This window comes from Caretta caretta, chromosome 6, assembly GCF_965140235.1.
Source record: "Caretta caretta isolate rCarCar2 chromosome 6, rCarCar1.hap1, whole genome shotgun sequence".
Lineage (NCBI taxonomy): Eukaryota > Metazoa > Chordata > Testudines > Cheloniidae > Caretta > Caretta caretta.
In genome coordinates, this window is record NC_134211.1 from 8,697,744 (window position 1) to 8,716,715 (window position 18,972).

Consider the following 18,972-nt stretch of genomic DNA (forward strand, 5'->3'; position numbering starts at 1 on the left):
TGAGTTCAGCTCCCAGCCAAGAGACATTTTGAAACTTTTCTTTGCAACCTTGAGGGTTAGAGATTTTGTTTTTAATGAAAATGGGGTTTCTGATAAAAACTTGCAACTCCAGAAGCCAGAGTCCGGAGAATGGAACTAAACCCAGCCCCAATTCATTATCCAAACCTCTAAGGCCTCCCCAATAACCACACTCACCCCCAACACAACCCTTCCTTTCAATACCTCCATAACGACAACACTGACTTCCAAACTGTCACCTGTGAAGGTTGTCTTTATTACATGCAGCCTGATAGAACACAGAGGTTGTGATCCATGTCCCTTGTTGGTCAAGGAATACTGACCGTGGAGGAAGTCCCTACCTCAAAGACTTTACAGTCTGTTCAGCGGATACAGAGGTGAAATTCTCCCTGGAGCCCCAGGGCTTTGGAAACGCGATCCACATTACAATGTGTGGGGATCAGACATCGAAAGGTGCCTAGATTCATAGATCCCAAGGTCAGAAGGGACCCTTGTGATCATCTAGTCCAGTGGTTTTTAAACTTTTTTTCTGGCCACCCAGTTGAAAAATATTGTTGATGCCCATGACCCACCGGAGCTGGGGATGAGGGGTTTGGGTGTGGGAGGGGCTCAGGGCTGGGGGTTGAGGTGCAGGAGTGAGGGCTGTGGGGTGGGCCAGGAATGAGGGGTTCAGGGTGTAGTAGGGGGCTCTGGGCTGGGGCAGGGGGTTAGGGTGCGGGATGGGGGCAGGGCTCTGGGCTGGGGGTGCCGGCTATGGGGTGGTGCCAGGGATGAGAGGTTTGGGGTGCAGGAGGAAGCTCCAGGTTTGGGGGAGGGCTCAGGCTAGGGCAGGGGATTGGGGCACAGGCTTACCTCGGATGGCTCCTGGTTAGCAGCGGAGCGGGGGTGCCAAGGCAGACTTCCTGCCGGTCCCGGCACAGCGCCGTGCCCTGGAAGCAGCCAGCAGCAGATCTGGCTCCTAGGTGGAGGCACGCAAGAAGCTCTGCACGGCTCTCAGCCACAGGTACCGCCCCCCGCTCCCATTGGCTGGGGAGCACGGAGCTGGTGCTCGGGGCAGCGCACGGAGCCCCATGGCCCCCCGACCTAGGAGCTGGACCTGCTGCTGGCCATTTCCGGGGCACAGTGCGGTGTCGGAGCAGATAGGATCTAGCCTGCCTTAGCCGGGCAGCACCGCCGATGGGACTATGAACAGCACGGTCGGCGGTGCTGATTAGAGCCGTCACGACCCAGCGTCTGACATTCCGCGACCCAGTACTGGGTCACAACAAACAGCTTGAAAACCACTGATCTAGTCTGACCTCCTGTATAGCACAGGCCAGAGAACTCCCTCCAAATAATTCCTAGAGCAGAGCTTGTAGGAAAGCCTCCACTCCTGATTTAAAAATTGCCAGGGATGGACAATCCACCATGACCCATGGTAAATTGTTCCATTGGTTAATTACTCTGTTAAAAATGTATGCCTTATTGCCACCTTTTGTGCCTAAGGGATGGGGCGATCCAATCCCCATTAAAATTAATAAAGGGGGTATCTGAACCCCATGGTTATCTCTGAACACTCCCCCCACCCCCGTGCATCAAAAAGGCACTATGAGTTTGGCTAGAAATCAAGGGATTAAATCCAAGGGGTTATTTGAAATAAGTGAGGTCCCTAAAACTATTTAGCTCGCCTCAGCTGTACCCCTGCACAGGAGGGAGCATGTACGAAGGGAGACACATGTATGGGTTTTATGGGGCGCTATAAGGGATGAACCTTGGCTAATACACACCCCAGGGCTGGGACGTGTAGGGGGAGGCATGCATGGCATTCTATGCTATATGGGTTCTCTGGTGCATAATAAGGTGCGAGCTCCGAACAAAGCTCTTCCCACACTGGGGGCATTTGAAGGGTCTCTCCCCAGTGTGGATCCGCAGGTGGCTGGCCAGCGTGGATGCCTGAGTGAAGCATTTTCTGCAGATGGGACATTTGTATGGTTTCTCCCCTGTGTGAACCGACTGGTGCCGGATCAGCTGGGAGCTGCGGACAAAACCCCTCCCGCAGGGGCACCTGTAGGGCCGCTCCCCCGTGTGGGTGCGCTGGTGCTGCAGGAGGTGGCAGCTCTGAGCAAAGCCCTTCCCGCACTCGGGGCATTTGTAGGGCCGCTCCCCCGTGTGGGTGCGCTGGTGCCGGTTCAGGTTGCGGATCTCGCTGAAGCCCTTCCCGCACTCAGGGCATTTATAGGGTCTCTCTCCCGTGTGGGTCCGGCAGTGCAGGGTGAGCTGGGAGCGCCGCAGGAAGCCCCTCCCGCAGTCGGGGCACTGGTAGGGGCGCTCCCCCGTGTGGGTTTGCTGGTGGCAGATCAGGTGGGAGCTCAGGCCAAAACTCTTCCCGCACACACCGCAGCTGAAAGGGCGCTCCCCGGTGTGAGTCCGCTGGTGCTGGATCAGGCCCGAGCTCTCGACGAAGCCCTTCCCACAGTCAGGGCACTGGTAGGGGCGCTCCCCGGTGTGGGATCTCCGGTGTCGGAGGAGCCGGGAGCTCCAAGGGAAGCTTTTCCCACACTCGGGGCACGTATTCGCTCTCTCCCTGGCCTGGGTTCCCCGAGACACCATGTCATATTCAGCTTCGACACCAGCTCTGGATTGACTCAGTTTCCCTGCCGGGGGGGGCAGAATGGCAATGGAGAGCCTCATCAGTATCCTCCGGCTTGGGGCTCTGGGAGGTCCTGGGCAGCTCCGCTCCCACAGTCCCTTCCCGCTGGGGGATCTCCTCAAAGTTCCCACTCGCCATCCCGGCACCTGCTGGGAGAGAGAGAGAGAATCCAGGTGGGGCTCGGTCCCTGCGCCGGGGTGAAGGGGGGGGCAGCAAAGGGGTTTGTCGCTGAGCGGAAAACCTGATGGGCAGGACGTGAATCCCCCAAACCCTTCCCTGAGGGCAGAGGGGGGCCGGGGCTGCCCCAACAGCCCAGCTGAGCCCCCAGGGAAAGGCTGGGGGAGGGGAGGGCTCCTGCCGGGGGGATCCGGGAGTGACACCTGCCCTGAGGACAGGGACCTGCTGGGGACGATACTGGGAGGAGACAGAACTGGGGGCTCCCGGCGGCTTTGCTGGGGTCCCAGCTGGTCCCTTCCCGCCCGGACGGTCTCCGAGCCGGTGTCGCTCATCCCTCACCTGGGTGGGCGCCTCTCGGGCTCTCCCCGTCCTCGGAGCCCGGGAGATCCTGGTAATTCTCCTGCGGCGCGTCCCGCAGCGCTGCCTCTGCCCGTCCGCCGGGAGCCCCCGCCCCGCGGGAGCCTCCTCCAGCCCCGCCGGGAGCCACCGGGGCGGGCACCCCGCGCCGCACCTGCCCCTGGGGCCAGCGTCCCCCGCACTCGGGCTGGGGCGGGAGCGACTTTCGGACGGGGCGGGGGCGGCTTTCAGCGCGGCCCACTTGGCCAAGGTCTCTGGGAAATGGAGTCTCCCTTGGCCATGCCCCGGGGGGGCTGGTTGTGTGGGGCGGGCTGGAGGTTTCCGCCCCAGCCCCGCCCCCTGTTGAATATTCATGAAGGGGCGGGGAGCCGGCGCCTTTGTTCAAGGCTGTCCCTGTTGCCGAGAGATCCGCTCTGGCTGAAGCGGGAATTCATTCCGGGCAGGGCTCGGACCCGTGTTCCAGGGGAGGTCAGACACGAGGATCCCAGCGGTGCTTTGTGGCTTGAAGAGCTACGAATCTCCCCGTGGCCTGGCAGGCGCAGGGAGGCCCGGGGGCAGGGCTGGGGCAGGAGAAGGATGAGCCGGCAGGACAGACGGTCCTCTGGAGTGAGGCTGGAGAGCCAGGGGCTGGTTAGCCCAGAGAGGGGGGGAGGGAGAGGGGACCGGAGCGAGGAGCGAGGTGGAGACAGGAGCTTAGGATCTTCTGTGCCACAAAACCCACAGGGGGCGTTCAGTGGACTTGAAAGGCAACAGATTACAGAGGAAGAACTTTAGGGCAGCAGTCCCAGCCACGAGCCAGGCCTGCCCAAGGCAGACCCAAGGAGGGAGAGGGAAAGAGGCTCAGAGAAGGGAATGGTTTCAGAGTGGCAGCCGTGTTCGTCTGTATTCGCAGAAAGAAAAGGAGGACTTTTGGCACCAGAGAGTCTAACCAATTTATTTGAGCATAAACTTTCGTAAGCTACAGCTCACTTCATCGGATGCATTCTGTGGAAAATGCAGTGAGGAGATTGATATACACACAGAACATGAAACAATGGGTGTTTTTCATGCACACTGTAAGGAGAGTGATCACTTAAGATGAGCTATTACCAGCAGGAGAGCGCGGGGGTGGGGTGGGGAGGGCTAAAGAAAACCTTTTGTAGTGATAATCAAGGTGGGCCCTTTCCAGCAGTTAAGAAGAATGTCTGAGGAACAGTGGGGAGTGGGGGTGGGGGAGGGGAGATAAACATAGGGAAATAGTTTTGCCTTGTGTAATGACTCATCCACTCCCAGTCTCTATTCAAGCCTAAAATAATTGTATCCAGTTTGCAAATTAATTCCAATTCAGCAGCCTCTCGTTGGAGTCTGTTTTTGAAGGCTTTTTGTTGTAATATTGCAACTTTTAGGACAGAGATCGAGTGACCAGAGAGATTGAAGTGTTCTCCGACTGGTTTATGAATGTTATAATTCTTGACATCTGATGTGTGTCCATTTATTTTTTTACGTAGAGACTGTCCAGTTTGACCAATGGACATGGCAGAGGGGCATTGCTGGCACATGATGGCATATATCACATTGGTAGATGTGCAGGTGAATGAGCCTCTGATAACGTGGCTGATTGGATTAGGCCCTATGATGGTGTCCCCTGAATAGATACGTGGGCACAGTTGGCAACGGGCTTTGTTGCCAGGATAGGTTCCTGGGTTAGTGGTTCTGTGGTGTGGTGTGTGGTTGCTGGTGAGTATTTGCTTCAGGTTGGGGGGCTGGCTGTAGGCAAGGACTGGCCTGTCTCCCAAGATCTGTGAGAGTGATGGGTCGTCCTTCAGGATAGGTTGTAGATCCTTGAGGATGCGTTGGAGGGGTTTTGTTGAGGGCTGGTTGGCTTGTGGCATTCTGTTATTTTCCTTGTTGGGCCTGTCCTGTAGTAGGTGATTTCTGGGTACTCTTCTGGCTCTGTCAATGTGTTTCTTCACTTCAGCAGGTGGGTATTGTAGTTGTAAGAATGCTTGATAGAGATCTTGTATGTGTTTGTCTCTGTCTGAGGGGTTGGAGCAAATGCGGTTGTATCGTAGAGGTTGGCTGTAGACAATGGATCGTGTGGTGTGGTCAGGGTGAAAGCTGGAGGCATGTAGGTAGGAATAGCGGTCAGTAGGTTTCCGGTATAGGGTGGTGTTTATGTGACCATCGCTTATTAGCACCGTAGTGTCCAGGAAGTGGATCTCTTGTGTGGACTGGTCCAGGCTGAGGTTGATGGTGGGATGGAAATTGTTGAAATCATGGTGGAATTCCTCAAGGGCTTCTTTTCCATGGGTCCAGATGATGAAGATGTCATCAATAGAGCGCAAGTAGAGTAGGGGCATTAGGGGACGAGAGCTGAGAAAGCGTTGTTCTAAGTCAGCCATAAAAATGGTATCGTGTCATGTGCCAGCAATGCCCCTCTGCCATGTACATTGGTCAAACTGGACAGTCTCTACGTAAAAGAATAAATGGACACAAATCAGATGTCAAGAATTATAACATTCAAAAACCAGTCGGAGAACACTTCAATCTCTCTGGTCACTCGATCTCTGACCTAAAAGTCACAATATTACAACAAAAAGGCTTCAAAAACAGACTCCAACGAGAGACTGCTGAATTGGAATTAATTTGCAAACTGGATACCATTATTTTAGGCTTGAAGAGAGACTGGGAGCGGATGAGTCATTACACAAAGTAAATGTATTTCCCCATGTTTAATCCCCCCCCCCCCGGAACTGTTCCTCAGACATTCTTAACTGCTGGAAAGGGCCCACCTTGATTATCACTACAAAAGGTTTTCTTTAACCCCCCCCCACCCCTCCCCGCTATCCTGCTGGTAATAGCTTATCTGAAGTGATCACTCTCCTTACAGTATGCATGATAAACACCCATTTTTTCATGTTCTGTGTGTATATAAATCTCCTCACTGCATTTTCCACTGAATGCATCCAATTAAAGTGAGCTGTAGCTCAGGAAAGCTTCTGCTCAAATAAATTGGTTAGTCTCTCAGGTGCCACAAGTACTCTTTTTCTTTTTAGAGAAGGGAATGACTCCTTCAAGGTCCAGGAATACCTAGTCCAATGCTAGTACCTTCTCCACCAAAAGATTGCACACGTCTGTTTCTCTAGTAGTCCCTACTCAGTGCACACACCAGGGGCTCACGCTTTCCTTCCATTCAAGTTCCCTGTGTGCCACCATCCCAACCCCTCTATTTCAGGGACTCCCTCCTTCTCCCTCAGGCCAGGGGCAATGGAGGGCCTCAGCAGTATCTTCCCGCTTCCGCTCCTGGTGGGAAAAGCTAAACCACATTAAATAAGAGGGGATTACCAATGTCCAAAGGATACGTCCCTCTCTGGGTGGGTCCTCCTTTCTGGGCAGCTATCACAGCCTTCAGGCTTCCCACTCTGCAGGTCTTCTCACCTCTCGCTCTACAACCCAAAGGAGCGAATTCCCTGTCTCTTAATTCCTCCAGCAGATGGAGCATTTGCTGCAGATGGGGCAGGGCAGAGCTGGCTGAGCCCAAAATAATCCCTTAACCCCTTGTTGCATAGTGCGGCAACCCCATCACAGGCTGGCTGGGAACTCAGCTCCAATCCAATCCAGCAGCAAAATCTGTGTCTGGGGCCTTCCTCTCTGCCTCCGTGTCCTGTCCTGTCACCAGAGTAACAGGTTTCAGAGCTAAGATGCATAGGGTACTTCCCCCACCCCTTCAGAGAGTGTTCGGCTCAGGCTCTCTGCAGACTCAGGCAGCATTCGTTCCATTCAGGAAAGTTCCCACCTCTCAGAGCGATGAGTTCAGCTCCCAGCCAAGAGACATTTTGAAACTTTTCTTTGCAACCTTGAGGGTTAGAGATTTTGTTTTTAATGAAAATGGGGTTTCTGATAAAAACTTGCAACTCCAGATGCCAGAGTCCGGAGAATGGAACTAAACCCAGCCCCAATTCATTATCCAAACCTCTAAGGCCTCCCCAATAACCACACTCACCCCCAACACAACCCTTCCTTTCAATACCTCCATAACGACAACACTGACTTCCAAACTGTCACCTGTGAAGGTTGTCTTTATTACATGCAGCCTGATAGAACACAGAGGTTGTGATCCATGTCCCTTGTTGGTCAAGGAATACTGACCGTGGAGGAAGTCCCTACCTCAAAGACTTTACAGTCTGTTCAGCGGATACAGAGGTGAAATTCTCCCTGGAGCCCCAGGGCTTTGGAAACGCGATCCACATTACAATGTGTGGGGATCAGACATCGAAAGGTGCCTAGATTCATAGATCCCAAGGTCAGAAGGGACCCTTGTGATCATCTAGTCCAGTGGTTTTTAAACTTTTTTTCTGGCCACCCAGTTGAAAAATATTGTTGATGCCCATGACCCACCGGAGCTGGGGATGAGGGGTTTGGGTGTGGGAGGGGCTCAGGGCTGGGGGTTGAGGTGCAGGAGTGAGGGCTGTGGGGTGGGCCAGGAATGAGGGGTTCAGGGTGTAGTAGGGGGCTCTGGGCTGGGGCAGGGGGTTAGGGTACGGGATGGGGGCAGGGCTCTGGGCTGGGGGTGCAGGTTCTAGGGTGGTGCCAGGGATGAGAGGTTTGGGGTGCAGGAGGAAGATCCAGGTTTGGGGGAGGGCTCAGGCTAGGGCAGGGGATTGGGGCACAGGCTTACCTCGGATGGCTCCTGGTTAGCAGTGGAGCGGGGGTGCCAAGGCAGACTTCCTGCCGGTCCCGGCACAGCGCCGTGCCCTGGAAGCGGCCAGCAGCAGATCTGGCTCCTAGGTGGAGGCACGCAAGAAGCTCTGCACGGCTCTCAGCCACAGGTACCGCCCCCCGCTCCCATTGGCTGGGGAGCACGGAGCTGGTGCTCGGGGCAGCGCACGGAGCCCTATGGCCCCCCGACCTAGGAGCTGGACCTGCTGCTGGCCATTTCCGGGGCACAGTGCGGTGTCGGAGCAGATAGGATCTAGCCTGCCTTAGCCGGGCAGCACCGCCGATGGGACTATGAACAGCACGGTCGGCGGTGCTGATTAGAGCTGTCACGACCCAGCGTCTGACATTCCGCGACCCAGTACTGGGTCACAACAAACAGCTTGAAAACCACTGATCTAGTCTGACCTCCTGTATAGCACAGGCCAGAGAACTCCCTCCAAATAATTCCTAGAGCAGAGCTTGTAGGAAAGCCTCCACTCCTGATTTAAAAATTGCCAGGGATGGACAATCCACCATGACCCATGGTAAATTGTTCCATTGGTTAATTACTCTGTTAAAAATGTATGCCTTATTGCCACCTTTTCTGCCTAAGGGATGGGGCGATCCAATCCCCATTAAAATTAATAAAGGGGGTATCTGAACCCCATGGTTATCTCTGAACACTCCCCCCACCCCCGTGCATCAAAAAGGCACTATGAGTTTGGCTAGAAATCAAGGGATTAAATCCAAGGGGTTATTTGAAATAAGTGAGGTCCCTAAAACTATTTAGCTCGCCTCAGCTGTACCCCTGCACAGGAGGGAGCATGTACGAAGGGAGACACATGTATGGGTTTTATGGGGCGCTATAAGGGATGAACCTTGGCTAATACACACCCCAGGGCTGGGACGTGTAGGGGGAGGCATGCATGGCATTCTATGCTATATGGGTTCTCTGGTGCATAATAAGGTGCGAGCTCCGAACAAAGCTCTTCCCACACTGGGGGCATTTGAAGGGTCTCTCCCCAGTGTGGATCCGCAGGTGGCTGGCCAGCGTGGATGCCTGAGTGAAGCATTTTCTGCAGATGGGACATTTGTATGGTTTCTCCCCTGTGTGAACCGACTGGTGCCGGATCAGCTGGGAGCTGCGGACAAAACCCCTCCCGCAGGGGCACCTGTAGGGCCGCTCCCCCGTGTGGGTGCGCTGGTGCTGCAGGAGGTGGCAGCTCTGAGCAAAGCCCTTCCCGCACTCGGGGCATTTGTAGGGCCGCTCCCCCGTGTGGGTGCGCTGGTGCCGGTTCAGGTTGCGGATCTCGCTGAAGCCCTTCCCGCACTCAGGGCATTTATAGGGTCTCTCTCCCGTGTGGGTCCGGCAGTGCAGGGTGAGCTGGGAGCGCCGCAGGAAGCCCCTCCCGCAGTCGGGGCACTGGTAGGGGCGCTCCCCCGTGTGGGTTTGCTGGTGGCAGATCAGGTGGGAGCTCAGGCCAAAACTCTTCCCGCACACACCGCAGCTGAAAGGGCGCTCCCCGGTGTGAGTCCGCTGGTGCTGGATCAGGCCCGAGCTCTCGACGAAGCCCTTCCCACAGTCAGGGCACTGGTAGGGGCGCTCCCCGGTGTGGGATCTCCGGTGTCGGAGGAGCCGGGAGCTCCAAGGGAAGCTTTTCCCACACTCGGGGCACGTATTCGCTCTCTCCCTGGCCTGGGTTCCCCGAGACACCATGTCATATTCAGCTTCGACACCAGCTCTGGATTGACTCAGTTTCCCTGCCGGGGGGGGCAGAATGGCAATGGAGAGCCTCATCAGTATCCTCCGGCTTGGGGCTCTGGGAGGTCCTGGGCAGCTCCGCTCCCACAGTCCCTTCCCGCTGGGGGATCTCCTCAAAGTTCCCACTCGCCATCCCGGCACCTGCTGGGAGAGAGAGAGAGAATCCAGGTGGGGCTCGGTCCCTGCGCCGGGGTGAAGGGGGGGGCAGCAAAGGGGTTTGTCGCTGAGCGGAAAACCTGATGGGCAGGACGTGAATCCCCCAAACCCTTCCCTGAGGGCAGAGGGGGGCCGGGGCTGCCCCAACAGCCCAGCTGAGCCCCCAGGGAAAGGCTGGGGGAGGGGAGGGCTCCTGCCGGGGGGATCCGGGAGTGACACCTGCCCTGAGGACAGGGACCTGCTGGGGACGATACTGGGAGGAGACAGAACTGGGGGCTCCCGGCGGCTTTGCTGGGGTCCCAGCTGGTCCCTTCCCGCCCGGACGGTCTCCGAGCCGGTGTCGCTCATCCCTCACCTGGGTGGGCGCCTCTCGGGCTCTCCCCGTCCTCGGAGCCCGGGAGATCCTGGTAATTCTCCTGCGGCGCGTCCCGCAGCGCTGCCTCTGCCCGTCCGCCGGGAGCCCCCGCCCCGCGGGAGCCTCCTCCAGCCCCGCCGGGAGCCACCGGGGCGGGCACCCCGCGCCGCACCTGCCCCTGGGGCCAGCGTCCCCCGCACTCGGGCTGGGGCGGGAGCGACTTTCGGACGGGGCGGGGGCGGGGGCGGGGGCGGCTTTCAGCGCGGCCCACTTGGCCAAGGTCTCTGGGAAATGGAGTCTCCCTTGGCCATGCCCCGGGGGGGCTGGTTGTGTGGGGCGGGCTGGAGGTTTCCGCCCCAGCCCCGCCCCCTGTTGAATATTCATGAAGGGGCGGGGAGCCGGCGCCTTTGTTCAAGGCTGTCCCTGTTGCCGAGAGATCCGCTCTGGCTGAAGCGGGAATTCATTCCGGGCAGGGCTCGGACCCGTGTTCCAGGGGAGGTCAGACACGAGGATCCCAGCGGTGCTTTGTGGCTTGAAGAGCTACGAATCTCCCCGTGGCCTGGCAGGCGCAGGGAGGCCCGGGGGCAGGGCTGGGGCAGGAGAAGGATGAGCCGGCAGGACAGACGGTCCTCTGGAGTGAGGCTGGAGAGCCAGGGGCTGGTTAGCCCAGAGAGGGGGGGAGGGAGAGGGGACCGGAGCGAGGAGCGAGGTGGAGACAGGAGCTTAGGATCTTCTGTGCCACAAAACCCACAGGGGGCGTTCAGTGGACTTGAAAGGCAACAGATTACAGAGGAAGAACTTTAGGGCAGCAGTCCCAGCCACGAGCCAGGCCTGCCCAAGGCAGACCCAAGGAGGGAGAGGGAAAGAGGCTCAGAGAAGGGAATGGTTTCAGAGTGGCAGCCGTGTTCGTCTGTATTCGCAGAAAGAAAAGGAGGACTTTTGGCACCAGAGAGTCTAACCAATTTATTTGAGCATAAACTTTCGTAAGCTACAGCTCACTTCATCGGATGCATTCTGTGGAAAATGCAGTGAGGAGATTGATATACACACAGAACATGAAACAATGGGTGTTTTTCATGCACACTGTAAGGAGAGTGATCACTTAAGATGAGCTATTACCAGCAGGAGAGCGCGGGGGTGGGGTGGGGAGGGCTAAAGAAAACCTTTTGTAGTGATAATCAAGGTGGGCCCTTTCCAGCAGTTAAGAAGAATGTCTGAGGAACAGTGGGGAGTGGGGGTGGGGGAGGGGAGATAAACATAGGGAAATAGTTTTGCCTTGTGTAATGACTCATCCACTCCCAGTCTCTATTCAAGCCTAAAATAATTGTATCCAGTTTGCAAATTAATTCCAATTCAGCAGCCTCTCGTTGGAGTCTGTTTTTGAAGGCTTTTTGTTGTAATATTGCAACTTTTAGGACAGAGATCGAGTGACCAGAGAGATTGAAGTGTTCTCCGACTGGTTTATGAATGTTATAATTCTTGACATCTGATGTGTGTCCATTTATTTTTTTACGTAGAGACTGTCCAGTTTGACCAATGGACATGGCAGAGGGGCATTGCTGGCACATGATGGCATATATCACATTGGTAGATGTGCAGGTGAATGAGCCTCTGATAACGTGGCTGATTGGATTAGGCCCTATGATGGTGTCCCCTGAATAGATACGTGGGCACAGTTGGCAACGGGCTTTGTTGCCAGGATAGGTTCCTGGGTTAGTGGTTCTGTGGTGTGGTGTGTGGTTGCTGGTGAGTATTTGCTTCAGGTTGGGGGGCTGGCTGTAGGCAAGGACTGGCCTGTCTCCCAAGATCTGTGAGAGTGATGGGTCGTCCTTCAGGATAGGTTGTAGATCCTTGAGGATGCGTTGGAGGGGTTTTGTTGAGGGCTGGTTGGCTTGTGGCATTCTGTTATTTTCCTTGTTGGGCCTGTCCTGTAGTAGGTGATTTCTGGGTACTCTTCTGGCTCTGTCAATGTGTTTCTTCACTTCAGCAGGTGGGTATTGTAGTTGTAAGAATGCTTGATAGAGATCTTGTATGTGTTTGTCTCTGTCTGAGGGGTTGGAGCAAATGCGGTTGTATCGTAGAGGTTGGCTGTAGACAATGGATCGTGTGGTGTGGTCAGGGTGAAAGCTGGAGGCATGTAGGTAGGAATAGCGGTCAGTAGGTTTCCGGTATAGGGTGGTGTTTATGTGACCATCGCTTATTAGCACCGTAGTGTCCAGGAAGTGGATCTCTTGTGTGGACTGGTCCAGGCTGAGGTTGATGGTGGGATGGAAATTGTTGAAATCATGGTGGAATTCCTCAAGGGCTTCTTTTCCATGGGTCCAGATGATGAAGATGTCATCAATAGAGCGCAAGTAGAGTAGGGGCATTAGGGGACGAGAGCTGAGAAAGCGTTGTTCTAAGTCAGCCATAAAAATGGTATCGTGTCATGTGCCAGCAATGCCCCTCTGCCATGTACATTGGTCAAACTGGACAGTCTCTACGTAAAAGAATAAATGGACACAAATCAGATGTCAAGAATTATAACATTCAAAAACCAGTCGGAGAACACTTCAATCTCTCTGGTCACTCGATCTCTGACCTAAAAGTCACAATATTACAACAAAAAGGCTTCAAAAACAGACTCCAACGAGAGACTGCTGAATTGGAATTAATTTGCAAACTGGATACCATTATTTTAGGCTTGAAGAGAGACTGGGAGCGGATGAGTCATTACACAAAGTAAATGTATTTCCCCATGTTTAATCCCCCCCCCCCCGGAACTGTTCCTCAGACATTCTTAACTGCTGGAAAGGGCCCACCTTGATTATCACTACAAAAGGTTTTCTTTAACCCCCCCCCACCCCTCCCCGCTATCCTGCTGGTAATAGCTTATCTGAAGTGATCACTCTCCTTACAGTATGCATGATAAACACCCATTTTTTCATGTTCTGTGTGTATATAAATCTCCTCACTGCATTTTCCACTGAATGCATCCAATTAAAGTGAGCTGTAGCTCAGGAAAGCTTCTGCTCAAATAAATTGGTTAGTCTCTCAGGTGCCACAAGTACTCTTTTTCTTTTTAGAGAAGGGAATGACTCCTTCAAGGTCCAGGAATACCTAGTCCAATGCTAGTACCTTCTCCACCAAAAGATTGCACACGTCTGTTTCTCTAGTAGTCCCTACTCAGTGCACACACCAGGGGCTCACGCTTTCCTTCCATTCAAGTTCCCTGTGTGCCACCATCCCAACCCCTCTATTTCAGGGACTCCCTCCTTCTCCCTCAGGCCAGGGGCAATGGAGGGCCTCAGCAGTATCTTCCCGCTTCCGCTCCTGGTGGGAAAAGCTAAACCACATTAAATAAGAGGGGATTACCAATGTCCAAAGGATACGTCCCTCTCTGGGTGGGTCCTCCTTTCTGGGCAGCTATCACAGCCTTCAGGCTTCCCACTCTGCAGGTCTTCTCACCTCTCGCTCTACAACCCAAAGGAGCGAATTCCCTGTCTCTTAATTCCTCCAGCAGATGGAGCATTTGCTGCAGATGGGGCAGGGCAGAGCTGGCTGAGCCCAAAATAATCCCTTAACCCCTTGTTGCATAGTGCGGCAACCCCATCACAGGCTGGCTGGGAACTCAGCTCCAATCCAATCCAGCAGCAAAATCTGTGTCTGGGGCCTTCCTCTCTGCCTCCGTGTCCTGTCCTGTCACCAGAGTAACAGGTTTCAGAGCTAAGATGCATAGGGTACTTCCCCCACCCCTTCAGAGAGTGTTCGGCTCAGGCTCTCTGCAGACTCAGGCAGCATTCGTTCCATTCAGGAAAGTTCCCACCTCTCAGAGCGATGAGTTCAGCTCCCAGCCAAGAGACATTTTGAAACTTTTCTTTGCAACCTTGAGGGTTAGAGATTTTGTTTTTAATGAAAATGGGGTTTCTGATAAAAACTTGCAACTCCAGATGCCAGAGTCCGGAGAATGGAACTAAACCCAGCCCCAATTCATTATCCAAACCTCTAAGGCCTCCCCAATAACCACACTCACCCCCAACACAACCCTTCCTTTCAATACCTCCATAACGACAACACTGACTTCCAAACTGTCACCTGTGAAGGTTGTCTTTATTACATGCAGCCTGATAGAACACAGAGGTTGTGATCCATGTCCCTTGTTGGTCAAGGAATACTGACCGTGGAGGAAGTCCCTACCTCAAAGACTTTACAGTCTGTTCAGCGGATACAGAGGTGAAATTCTCCCTGGAGCCCCAGGGCTTTGGAAACGCGATCCACATTACAATGTGTGGGGATCAGACATCGAAAGGTGCCTAGATTCATAGATCCCAAGGTCAGAAGGGACCCTTGTGATCATCTAGTCCAGTGGTTTTTAAACTTTTTTTCTGGCCACCCAGTTGAAAAATATTGTTGATGCCCATGACCCACCGGAGCTGGGGATGAGGGGTTTGGGTGTGGGAGGGGCTCAGGGCTGGGGGTTGAGGTGCAGGAGTGAGGGCTGTGGGGTGGGCCAGGAATGAGGGGTTCAGGGTGTAGTAGGGGGCTCTGGGCTGGGGCAGGGGGTTAGGGTACGGGATGGGGGCAGGGCTCTGGGCTGGGGGTGCAGGTTCTAGGGTGGTGCCAGGGATGAGAGGTTTGGGGTGCAGGAGGAAGATCCAGGTTTGGGGGAGGGCTCAGGCTAGGGCAGGGGATTGGGGCACAGGCTTACCTCGGATGGCTCCTGGTTAGCAGTGGAGCGGGGGTGCCAAGGCAGACTTCCTGCCGGTCCCGGCACAGCGCCGTGCCCTGGAAGCGGCCAGCAGCAGATCTGGCTCCTAGGTGGAGGCACGCAAGAAGCTCTGCACGGCTCTCAGCCACAGGTACCGCCCCCCGCTCCCATTGGCTGGGGAGCACGGAGCTGGTGCTCGGGGCAGCGCACGGAGCCCTATGGCCCCCCGACCTAGGAGCTGGACCTGCTGCTGGCCATTTCCGGGGCACAGTGCGGTGTCGGAGCAGATAGGATCTAGCCTGCCTTAGCCGGGCAGCACCGCCGATGGGACTATGAACAGCACGGTCGGCGGTGCTGATTAGAGCTGTCACGACCCAGCGTCTGACATTCCGCGACCCAGTACTGGGTCACAACAAACAGCTTGAAAACCACTGATCTAGTCTGACCTCCTGTATAGCACAGGCCAGAGAACTCCCTCCAAATAATTCCTAGAGCAGAGCTTGTAGGAAAGCCTCCACTCCTGATTTAAAAATTGCCAGGGATGGACAATCCACCATGACCCATGGTAAATTGTTCCATTGGTTAATTACTCTGTTAAAAATGTATGCCTTATTGCCACCTTTTCTGCCTAAGGGATGGGGCGATCCAATCCCCATTAAAATTAATAAAGGGGGTATCTGAACCCCATGGTTATCTCTGAACACTCCCCCCACCCCCGTGCATCAAAAAGGCACTATGAGTTTGGCTAGAAATCAAGGGATTAAATCCAAGGGGTTATTTGAAATAAGTGAGGTCCCTAAAACTATTTAGCTCGCCTCAGCTGTACCCCTGCACAGGAGGGAGCATGTACGAAGGGAGACACATGTATGGGTTTTATGGGGCGCTATAAGGGATGAACCTTGGCTAATACACACCCCAGGGCTGGGACGTGTAGGGGGAGGCATGCATGGCATTCTATGCTATATGGGTTCTCTGGTGCATAATAAGGTGCGAGCTCCGAACAAAGCTCTTCCCACACTGGGGGCATTTGAAGGGTCTCTCCCCAGTGTGGATCCGCAGGTGGCTGGCCAGCGTGGATGCCTGAGTGAAGCATTTTCTGCAGATGGGACATTTGTATGGTTTCTCCCCTGTGTGAACCGACTGGTGCCGGATCAGCTGGGAGCTGCGGACAAAACCCCTCCCGCAGGGGCACCTGTAGGGCCGCTCCCCCGTGTGGGTGCGCTGGTGCTGCAGGAGGTGGCAGCTCTGAGCAAAGCCCTTCCCGCACTCGGGGCATTTGTAGGGCCGCTCCCCCGTGTGGGTGCGCTGGTGCCGGTTCAGGTTGCGGATCTCGCTGAAGCCCTTCCCGCACTCAGGGCATTTATAGGGTCTCTCTCCCGTGTGGGTCCGGCAGTGCAGGGTGAGCTGGGAGCGCCGCAGGAAGCCTCTCCCGCAGTCGGGGCACTGGTAGGGGCGCTCCCCCGTGTGGATGTGCTGGTGGCGGATCAGGTGGGAGCTCAGGCCAAAACTCTTCCCGCACACACCGCAGCTGAAAGGGCGCTCCCCGGTGTGAGTCCGCTGGTGCTGGATCAGGCCCGAGCTCTCGACGAAGCCCTTCCCACAGTCAGGGCACTGGTAGGGGCGCTCCCCGGTGTGGGATCTCCGGTGTCGGAGGAGCCGGGAGCTCCAAGGAAAGCTTTTCCCACACTCGGGGCACGTATTCGCTCTCTCCCTGGCCTGGGTTCCCCGAGACACCATGTCATATTCAGCTTCGACACCAGCTCTGGATTGACTCAGTTTCCCTGCCGGGGGGGCAGAATGGCAATGGAGAGCCTCATCAGTATCCTCCGGCTTGGGGCTCTGGGAGGTCCTGGGCAGCTCCGCTCCCACAGTCCCTTCCCGCTGGGGGATCTCCTCAAAGTTCCCACTCGCCATCCCGGCACCTGCTGGGAGAGAGAGAGAGAATCCAGGTGGGGCTCGGTCCCTGCGCCGGGGTGAAGGGGGGGGCAGCAAAGGGGTTTGTCGCTGAGCGGAAAACCTGATGGGCAGGACGTGAATCCCCCAAACCCTTCCCTGAGGGCAGAGGGGGGCCGGGGCTGCCCCAACAGCCCAGCTGAGCCCCCAGGGAAAGGCTGGGGGAGGGGAGGGCTCCTGCCGGGGGGATCCGGGAGTGACACCTGCCGTGAGGACAGGGACCTGCTGGGGACGATACTGGGAGGAGACAGAACGGGGGGCTCCCGGCGGCTTTGCTGGGGTCCCAGCTGGTCCCTTCCCGCCCGGACGGTCTCCGAGCCGGTGTCGCTCATCCCTCACCTGGGTGGGCGCCTCTCGGGCTCTCCCCGTCCTCGGAGCCCGGGAGATCCTGGTAATTCTCCTGCGGCGCGTCCCGCAGCGCTGCCTCTGCCCGTCCGCCGGGAGCCCCCGCCCCGCGGGAGCCTCCTCCAGCCCCGCCGGGAGCCACCGGGGCGGGCACCCCGCGCCGCACCTGCCCCTGGGGCCAGCGTCCCCCGCACTCGGGCTGGGGCGGGAGCGACTTTCGGACGGGGCGGGGGCGGCTTTCAGCGCGGCCCACTTGGCCAAGGTCTCTGGGAAATGGAGTCTCCCTTGGCCATGCCCCGGGGGGGCTGGTTGTGTGGGGCGGGCTGGAGGTTTCCGCCCCAGCCCCGCCCCCTGTTGAATATTCATGAAGGGGCGGGGAGCCGGCGCCTTTGTTCAAGGCTGTCCCTGTTGCCGAGAGATCCGCTCTGGCTGAAGCGGGAATTCATTCCGGGCAGGGCTCGGACCCGTGTTCCAGGGGAGGTCAGACACGAGGATCCCAGCGGTGCTTTGTGGCTTGAAGAGCTACGAATCTCCCCGTGGCCTGGCAGGCGCAGGGAGGCCCGGGGGCAGGGCTGGGGCAGGAGAAGGATGAGCCGGCAGGACAGACGGTCCTCTGGAGTGAGGCTGGAGAGCCAGGGGCTGGTTAGCCCAGAGAGGGGGGGAGGGAGAGGGGACCGGAGCGAGGAGCGAGGTGGAGACAGGAGCTTAGGATCTTCTGTGCCACAAAACCCACAGGGGGCGTTCAGTGGACTTGAAAGGCAACAGATTACAGAGGAAGAACTTTAGGGCAGCAGTCCCAGCCACGAGCCAGGCCTGCCCAAGGCAGACCCAAGGAGGGAGAGGGAAAGAGGCTCAGAGAAGGGAATGACTCCCTCAAGGTCCAGGAATACCGAGTCCCTTGCTAGTACCTTCTCCACCAAAAGATTGCACATGTCTCTTTCTCCAGCAGGCCCTACTCAGTGCACACACCAGGGGCTCACGATTTCCTGCCATTCAAGTTCCCTGTGTGCCAGCATCCCAACCCCTCTATTTCACGGACTCCCTCCTTCTCCCTCAGGCCAGAGGCAATGGAGAGCCTCGTCAGTATCTTCCTGCTTCCGGCTCCTGGTGGGGAAAGCCAAACCACAATAAATAAGAGGGGGTTACCAATGTGCAAAGGATACGTCCCTCTCTGGGTGGGTCCTTCTTTCCGGGCAGTTATCACAGCCTTCAAGCTTCCCACTGCATTCTGCAGGTCTTCTCACCTCTCGCTCTGCAACCCAAATGAGTGAATTCCCAGTCTTTTAAGTCCTCCAGCAGATGGAGCATTTGCTGCAGGTGGGGCAGGGCAGAGCTGGCTGAGCCCAAAATAATCCCTTAACCCTTGTTGCCCAGTGTGGCAACCCCATCACAGGCTGGCTGGGAACTCAGCTCCAATCCAACCCAGCAACAAAATCTGTGTCTGGGACTTTGGGGCTTTCCTCTCTGCCTCCGTGTCCTGTCCTGTCCCCAGAGTAACAGGTTTCAGAGCTAAGATGCAGAGGGCACTTCCCCCACCCCTTCAGAGAGTGTTCGGCTCAGGCTTTACTCAGTGCACACACCAGGGGCTCACGCTTTCCTTCCATTCAAGTTCCCTGTGTGCCACCATCCCAACCGCTCTATTTCAGAGACCCCCCCTCCTTCTCCCTCAGGCCAGGGGCTCTGTGTGTCCCCCATTTCCTCCCATGCCAGCAGGTCCCACACATTTCCAGTCGTGTGTGCTGCTCCAGGACAGGCCTGGCTCTACAATGGTTGAGTTCGAATGTTATTCCCGCAGCCTCTCGCCACTTTCTGGAGGAACCCAAGTGAGAGAAAAGAATTGGTGACTGGTAACAACT

The 18,972-nt window shown here is 56.2% G+C and overlaps 2 protein-coding genes across 4 annotated transcripts; both read right to left on the reverse strand.

Annotated features, from left to right (window-relative positions):
* Window positions 1–253: 253 nt before the first annotated feature.
* LOC125638545 (uncharacterized) lies at window positions 254–3,394 on the reverse strand. The gene is made up of 2 exons (XM_075130128.1): window positions 3,164–3,394; window positions 254–2,793 (listed from the first exon to the last, which is right to left on the reverse strand). The coding sequence occupies exon 2, from the start codon at window positions 2,686–2,688 to the stop codon at window positions 1,825–1,827; it is 864 nt and encodes a 287-aa protein (XP_074986229.1). The 5' UTR covers window positions 2,689–2,793; window positions 3,164–3,394; the 3' UTR covers window positions 254–1,824.
* Window positions 3,395–7,221: 3,827 nt separating this feature from the next.
* On the reverse strand, window positions 7,222–17,341 carry LOC125637952 (uncharacterized). Of its 3 annotated transcripts, XM_075130115.1 has the most exons (3): window positions 17,111–17,341; window positions 15,930–16,743; window positions 7,222–9,534 (listed from the first exon to the last, which is right to left on the reverse strand). In XM_075130115.1, exons 2-3 carry the CDS (start codon window positions 16,730–16,732, stop codon window positions 8,793–8,795), a joined length of 1,545 nt encoding a protein of 514 aa, XP_074986216.1. In that variant the 5' UTR covers window positions 16,733–16,743; window positions 17,111–17,341; the 3' UTR covers window positions 7,222–8,792. The 3 variants fall into 3 exon arrangements, with proteins under 3 accessions (XP_074986216.1, XP_074986215.1, XP_048709004.2); XM_075130114.1 differs by lacking the exons at window positions 15,930–16,743; window positions 17,111–17,341 and adding an exon at window positions 10,132–10,698 and having other exon boundaries at window positions 7,222–9,761; XM_048853047.2 differs by lacking the exons at window positions 15,930–16,743; window positions 17,111–17,341 and adding an exon at window positions 10,132–10,696 and having other exon boundaries at window positions 7,222–9,764.
* Window positions 17,342–18,972: the final 1,631 nt, after the last annotated feature.